Below are 7182 nucleotides of genomic sequence, written 5' to 3'. Positions count from 1 at the left end.
AGCACAGACCTGGGGTTGAGGCCCATGCAGGCCCTGGAAAGGCTCAGAGCTATCTGAGCCAGGAAGTCCAGAATTCTAGGCTCTCAGAGCATGGTCTAGAAGGAAGGGGATGTGGGCTCCAGGTAGGTACTTCCTACCAACCCTTGGACTTTACAGCCCATGGAGAGGAACACAGTCAGAGGAGGCTGGAGTGGAGGGCTCTTCCCTATTTAGGACCATACTGGTATTCAATATTGATCTTGAAAATAGCTCCTTTGAGGAAGCTGAGGGTCTTCATAGAGTCCCATATTAGGGCAAAATAAGTCTGTCCTTTCTGAAAATGTAGTGGAGCCTGTTTTCTGACTTCCAGTCTAGTTCTCTTACTAATTATTCCATAAAAAGTTATACTATTATAGGGTCTATCTGTGATTTTCACATAATGTAGAACATAAGTTTAAGGGATGAAAGGAACGAATTCACCCTGTCATATCTATTATCTGGTATACGCTGGATGTACTTAACTAAGAAGAGTAAACATCTTGAAAATTCATGTAAAATTTGGTCTTAATCTGTATAAAATGTTGTAGAGGGTTTAGCCACCTTAATTTTCCTGAAAAGATGTATTCCTGGGAAGAGTGGCAAATTCACAGAATTTTTCAAAGCTGAATCTTGTTTAACTTGACCTGGAAATGGGAGAGAGCTCAATATTTAAAATAAGTGAAGGGTGAACAATTTTCATAAAACAAATCATTATCCCTGTAACAGACTTATTCTGATGGCTTCATTTCAATTATAAAGAGAATTATGTTTTGCATTGCTGTGCCAATTTTTTTTCATTTCTTTCTTTAATCATGGTAACATGTAGGTAAGTTAAAATTTTCCACTTTAACTATTTTTAAGTGCACAATTTTTATATCAAACTGGATTGTGCCTGAAGGGGGTTATGAGGCCAGGATCTCTGGGCAGTTTTTTATTTAGTTCCGCAGACATGGTGTGCAATAAGCCCCTCACACATTTTCCCCCCTTATTGTCCCTTTGGTCAAGCCTATTAGTGAGAATTTAAAATTATCAAATTTCAAACATCATTTAGTAATATGAGTATCGAAAGCACTGAGAGGCAGAAATCATACCTCCTTTTATCACATAACTCCTTTTCTTACCTTTCTACCCACTCTACCTTCTCTCAGGATGCAGGCTTATGCCCTCTTGGCCTGTGGTTTCCTGGCTCCACTCAAAGGGGATAATTATAGGCAATATCTGCTGAGGCAGCCTGCGAAGTAGAAAGTGGGCAGGGTTCCTGAGGTCGGGAGCAGAGATCTTTCAATAACAGTCAGCACTGTCTGTATCCTTTTAAGTCAAGGAGCTATTTGTTTCTGTTGTCACTGCTCAGTGCTGGATGGCTTGGGCTGCGCTGTCAGCAATGTTGGGAGAGACTAGAGAAGGGCCTAGAGCATCATTGATTCTAAGGGTCGAGGTACAGAGAGCTCTAGAGATACCTCAGAGGAGCTGTCTCTAAGGGGATATCCTTAGGTAGGGTAGACACCAAGCGAGAGGCAAGATGGGGTTTCCCATTCTTGGGGACTTTTGCTCCCTAAATGGGGAGTCCCCTTGCCCCTTCTCCATTTTAGGCTCCCTTAAAGTCCATGATACTCTTGTCAAGACCCACATTTGGCTTACAGAGGTCGCTGCCCTCTGAACAGTCTCCAGATCTCTTGATCATTAAGAGATGATCCACACTGGTGACAGGAGCTGAGTTGCAGGCATGCAATATAGCGATGGGAGGTGAGGGGAACCATAATCTACTGGGTGATGATGTGCTCTCCCAGACCCCTAACCTTTTCCTTGACACTCGGGCATCCTTCTCATGGCTTTCCTAATTTATTTCATATCTTTAAGGATCATGTGTTTCTGTGTTGGAAGAAGGATTCTCTCCATGTACATTCAAATCAGGGATTGATTATCCCTTTGTGTGTCCGGGCTATGTGTCTTTTATGTGGGTGTTTGATGAGTCCCTAGGTGTGGTGATGTGAAGAGTTAGAAAGCTCAGAAATGGAAAATATTTAACGTTCAGAGTAGTAGTAGATGAATACAAGTTGCCCATTTGCATTTTTCCTTTCACTTTGACTCATCTTCCCCTCTCTGCACCCCATTGCCCCTCCACCAGCCCCACCCATTGGCACACCCTGTATGATCTAGGATGTGTTAACACCTACCTGCACCCAAACTTGGATGAGAGTTAGAGGGAAGGCATGTTAGGCATAGAAGGAGAGAACAGCAGGTTAACCTGAACATTTTAGGGTCTGGGAGCCCAAGGGAGAATAGGAACTTAGAGACACAAAATTTGAGTCTTGCAGAGGACCGGGATCTCAATGGGAGGCCAAGGAGCCAGACTGTCTTTTTTGTCAGCAAGGCAGCCTACCAGTGCCTGACATTCTTGTTTAACTTTCAGTTATTTTGTGAACATATATGATATGCCAGGTATACACTGTAAATTATTTATCAACATTTGTTGAATGAAAATTTTACTACTGGAGCAGGAATAGAATAAAAAGAAACAGAAAAACAAATGTGAGTCTCTCAGACCTCATCCCTTCCCCAGATTAAAGAGTACTAACGTGTGAAAAGAGCGGAAATCTCTGGGGACTTTGACCATTGGGCAGGAAGTGAAAGAAACCCTGAGACCTGATTTCAGAGAAATGTCATTTGTCATCAGCCCAAGAAAGTGAATTTTTCTTTTCAAAGACCACCACAGACCTTTCCTGGGGTTGCCCCCTCCAGAGTATGATGGGAGGATTTGAGTTACTCACATACCTTATTCTGATGGCCCAGAGTACAGGGGTCTTTCCCAAAGAGCAAGTGATACCTCTTAGTACCAAGTCAGGGAAAGGGAGGAGGCATGCCTTTGGCCCTTCTTCTCCTTCTCCTTGGAATGCAGATGTTTCAGTCTTTTTTACTTCTGAAGTAGAAGCAGAAACAGCTTCCAACTACTATGACTCTACTATCCCCTCTAAGAAACAGAACTAATACTATTTGAATGATGTTATGAACTTAGAAACCATTTTCACATACATCATGTCATTTCATCTTCACCCCATCTTCAAATGAGGTAAGAGAGAGTATACCTATTTCATGGATGAGGTAACTGAGGCTGAGAAAGAAGACTTGCCCAAGGTGATTTGACCAGTAAATGGTAGAGATGTGATTCAAGTGCAGGCCAGATTATCCAAAAGTCCCTGTTGCCCCAGATACATTTCTTTGACCCTAGGAGTTCACAAATGAAATAAGGAGACAGGTCAAGGGGCAAAATGTCTAGGTTCTGCAAATAGAAGAGGTAACTCTTCTTGGAGAAGTGAAGCAGAGTCAGGGGTATAAAAGCCACACCCCTTTGGGGGACTGTGGCTGACTGTTATTTGGGGCATCCAATGGAGGACTCTGAGGTCAGGGGCGGAGCTAGTTCCATCAGGCCCCCAGGAGTCCAAACAGTGTTCAGAGCATGCGGTGTCCAGGGAGGAAGCTACAACCGGTGAGTGGTTGCTTCTCCCCAGCTGAGGCTTTCCTCCCAATATATCCACCACCACCCCCAACTCCCTGGCAACCTGCAACCCTCAACCTAAATTGTCCAAGTAGTAGTTCTCCCTCCCACAAGGGTCCTTGTTCATGGTGAGCCCACCCCTCAGAATATGGCTGCTGGGAACCTGCACCTTGTTTTAGATTATTTCCCTTTGTAACTGGGTTCCCAGTTTTCTTCTTGAAAGCCAGTGTGGTGGATCTGATGTATGGTAAACTCCTGCCCTGCTGGGTTCTTTCAATTCTCTATTTTTCACTCATGAAAAACAAAATTAAACCATCTCCCTAACCTAATCTTGAGAGAAAATAGCCTCCTCCTCTATAGTTCCCATTTCCCTTTCTTCCACTTCCTCAGGAGTCAAAGCCTTCTCCAAAACCTCGCCATCCTTGGATTAGGAACCTTCTCTTCTGTGGTTTTTGTACCACCTACTCTCTTAATTCACTGGACAGTAATCTTTGGTCTCTTCCAGTTCCTTCTCTGAGGATGCATTCTAGAAGCTTCAGCCTCAGGGGAATGCCTGAGCCTGCTCTCCTGCAGCCATGACCCCTTTCTTGCTGCTCTCCATCTCTCAGGAGACTGAGCTCCACTTGATGGGCTCATGGGGGGGGGGGGGGGGTGGTAGGACAGAGTTTAGGTAGCTTTCTAAACTCTGCCCGTGAAGCTGTGTCTTGTGCCATCCCTAAATGCCAGGGCTGGCTGAGTTTGGTGGTGCTCTCTTTGTCTGGAATGAGGAAAGTCTGGCCTGCTCAAAGGTCTTGCTCTTCAGAGGGGCTTAAAGAAGTGGAAATATCAGAGTCTGCTATTTTTTAAGTCAAATTGCAAACTGGTAGTTCCCACCTATATTAAACTCACTACTTGGTGGTGTTTTTGTTAACTACCTGGTCCTTGCTTTTTAAGTCTTGAATTTGGTCTGATTTCCATCCCTATGCCCCATCCCTGTTATGATTCTGGATAAACTTAGCTCTCTCTTGGGCTAGTTTATTTGCCCCATTTCAGATCATAGAGCTGATCCTGGACTCTTTCTCCCCTCACCTTCACAGGCTTAAGAATATGCCGTTCCTCCCTCCCCTTTCCACCAAGGACCCTACACTGTGACCTTCCTCTCAGAACCTCTGAGATTGGTACCCAGATAAGGCACAATGCCCCTGAGCCCCACAAGACTGCTCAGTCCTTACAACTCTGACCGGCTGGTACAGCTGGCAGCCAGGCTCTGGCCAGCACTATGTGATGCCCTAATCACTGTGGGTAGTCAGGAGTTCCCTGCCCACAGCCTGGTGCTAGCAGGTGTGAGCCAGCAGCTGGGCCGCAGGGGCCAGTGGTCTCTGGTGGAAGGCATTAGCCCTTCCACCTTTGCCCAGCTTCTGCAGTTTGTTTATGGGGAGAGTGTAGAGCTTCAGCCTGGGGAGCTAGGGCCCCTTGAGGAGGCAGCCAGGACTTTGGGAGTACAGGCTCTGGAAGAGGCATGCAGCAGGGCTCAAAAGGACAGGGCTAAAGAGGAGTGGGATCCAGGGCCGAAGAAACACCAGGAGGAGTCAGAGGAACCTTTAAAGGATTTTGAGAGAGGACTGGGAGGCTTTAGAGAGAAGCAGAGACCAGAGAAGTTTTTCAGAGCTGGTGGGAAAGAACAAGAGATGTTGCATGAGTCCAAGCCACCAAGAGAGAGCCCCAACATAGCAGGGGCAATATGGGAGGGACAGGGGGTACAGATGAAATCAAAGGAGGAGAAACTCAACCAATCCCTGGTTGGTCAAGGGGGGAGAGATGGGAAGCCAGAAGTGGTCATGTGGGTGAGAGAGAGTCAAGGGGACTCTGAGGCAAGTCTTCGGGGACTAACAAGTCCCCTCCAAGCCAGCATCATCCCCAGGCCCTGGTGGGCTGAGGGCCCCTGCTTGGGGAAGGATCAGCCTGCCCTGTGGAGCATCCTGCTATGGCCGTCCAGATATGGCACTCCCTTCTCTCATAGCACCCCCTTCAATGGAGCCTGGCAGGAGGTCTGGCCTTGGAACCAGAGGTAAGTGAAAGGCCTAGTGTAAGACCTCCCAGGCTGGGAGGGAATGGCCCAGTAGTGGTGATGGGCGCAAGGGCACCATATCTCTTTATTTCTACTGTACATTTCCTAAGCTGGGGATAGTACAGGAAGCTCCCACCACAGGGGAAGCCAGAGCCCAGCCCCTGAAGAAGACTTAGGACACACCTCCCCAGACAAGGACAGGTTTGGTTAGGCCCCTATGCTTTGCCAAAGCTGTAACTCTGCCCCCCGCCCTGCCCCCGGCACCCTCCTCAGGACCCCACTGTCCCTGAACCCCCACAAAGGACTCTGGAGCCAGAACCTGTTGGCTTCTTCCAGCTCCACCCCAGGTAAGCTCCTTGCTGCCCTATAATGTGATCCTTCCTCTGGGGCAGGGGCTCCAGGAGTCCAGCCTGAGTAGGGCCCCTACTTCATTCTGTTCCCTCCAGGTTCCTTCCCCCAGTATCCCACACAGCTCAACCCTGGGGAGATGGAAGCGTCTGATCAGGGGGACACAGGTGAGTAGGGTGAAGGTGCTTTTGCTTTCCCACTGTGGCCCTAATATCTTGCCTGGGTGTTTCAGTGACCCGGTTCTGGGATGCCTATCCTTGCCCTCCTTTGACTCTTCTGTGCCCACAGGCCCTCTAGAAACCCACATGGGTCAGGACAGGAGAGCAGGCTACTCATCTCACCAACACTCTCCCCCAACCCCTCCTGCTCGGGAAAGGCCCTATTCTTGTTCTGTCTGTGGAAAGAGGTTTTCACTCAAGCATCAGATGGAGACGCACTACCGAGTCCATACAGGTATGGGCTCCTGCCCAGTGTCTTCCCAACTCCAGTCTGTGCGCTCCTGCATCCCTCTTTGCGTGCCCAGCTCGCGTGCACCCACTGGCTGGCCCCATCGCCTGATGTACCCCTAGCTCAGCAGGCTTTGCCTTCTTTCCTTCACTTGGCCTCCCCTTCTGTCCGCCCTAGGCGAGAAACCCTTCTCTTGTGGCCTCTGTCCCCAGCGCTCCCGGGACTTCTCGGCCATGACCAAGCACCTGCGTACGCACGGGGCTGCGCCCTACCGCTGCCCTCTGTGCCGGGCGGGCTGCCCCCGCCTGGCCTCGATGCAGGCACACATGCGCGGCCACTCGCCCAGCCAGCTCCCGCCGGGATGGACCATTCGCTCCACCTACCTCTACTCCTCCTCTAGGCCGTCCCGGGCCTCGACTTCTTCCTGTAGCCCCCCTCCCTCCACCACCTGAAGGGACTGTAGGGAGCTTCTTTGGCCGACGGCCGCCCGCCGCCTGACCCGGCTACTAGCAAATTCGGCTCCATACGCGCAGCAGAAAAGGTGAGGAGAGCCTTCCCAAGGACGACCGTGGGCCGCAGAAGCCTGGGCCGGCAAGTCCGAGTGGGATGAGGGCAGTTAAGTTTGCATGAGTGAAGATCAACTGTACGGGGCCTGATGACCGCATCATCATAATAAAGAGTTTCCTGTGCTCTCCACTCAGGACAAAAAGTCGAGTCCAAACTAATCTGTGCGCCGGGTCTCACGGGTCTTGAAACTTGTCCTATAGCGGCCCCTGGTGGCCATGCGCCCACTATCCCGCCCGGGAGCCAGCCGCTACCTCCAACTCTC

The 7182-nt window shown here is 49.3% G+C and overlaps 1 protein-coding gene across 1 annotated transcript; it reads left to right on the top strand.

Moving 5' to 3' along the window:
- The first annotated feature begins 4674 nt into the window (after positions 1–4674).
- On the top strand, positions 4675–7067 carry ZBTB32 (zinc finger and BTB domain containing 32). The gene is made up of 5 exons (XM_077132094.1): positions 4675–5558; positions 5832–5905; positions 6005–6073; positions 6195–6359; positions 6531–7067. Exons 1-5 carry the CDS (start codon positions 4687–4689, stop codon positions 6803–6805), a joined length of 1455 nt encoding a protein of 484 aa, XP_076988209.1. The 5' UTR covers positions 4675–4686; the 3' UTR covers positions 6806–7067.
- The last annotated feature ends 115 nt before the right edge of the window (positions 7068–7182 follow it).

Source organism: Tamandua tetradactyla, chromosome 16, assembly GCF_023851605.1.
Source record: "Tamandua tetradactyla isolate mTamTet1 chromosome 16, mTamTet1.pri, whole genome shotgun sequence".
In the NCBI taxonomy this organism is placed as follows: domain Eukaryota; kingdom Metazoa; phylum Chordata; class Mammalia; order Pilosa; family Myrmecophagidae; genus Tamandua; species Tamandua tetradactyla.
Note: the sequence above shows the minus strand (reverse complement) of the source record. Positions and strands in the feature narration are given on the sequence as shown.

Bases quoted from the DNA above. Each gene is read 5' to 3' on its own strand.
- ZBTB32 (XM_077132094.1), top strand. From the start codon at position 4,687: ATGCCCCTGAGCCCCACAAGACTGCTCAGTCCTTACAACTCTGACCGG. The intron at 5,559-5,831 runs GTAAGTGAAAGG...CACCCTCCTCAG, and splicing joins GTCTGGCCTTGGAACCAGAG to GACCCCACTGTCCCTGAACC. The intron at 6,360-6,530 runs GTATGGGCTCCT...TGTCCGCCCTAG, and splicing joins GCACTACCGAGTCCATACAG to GCGAGAAACCCTTCTCTTGT.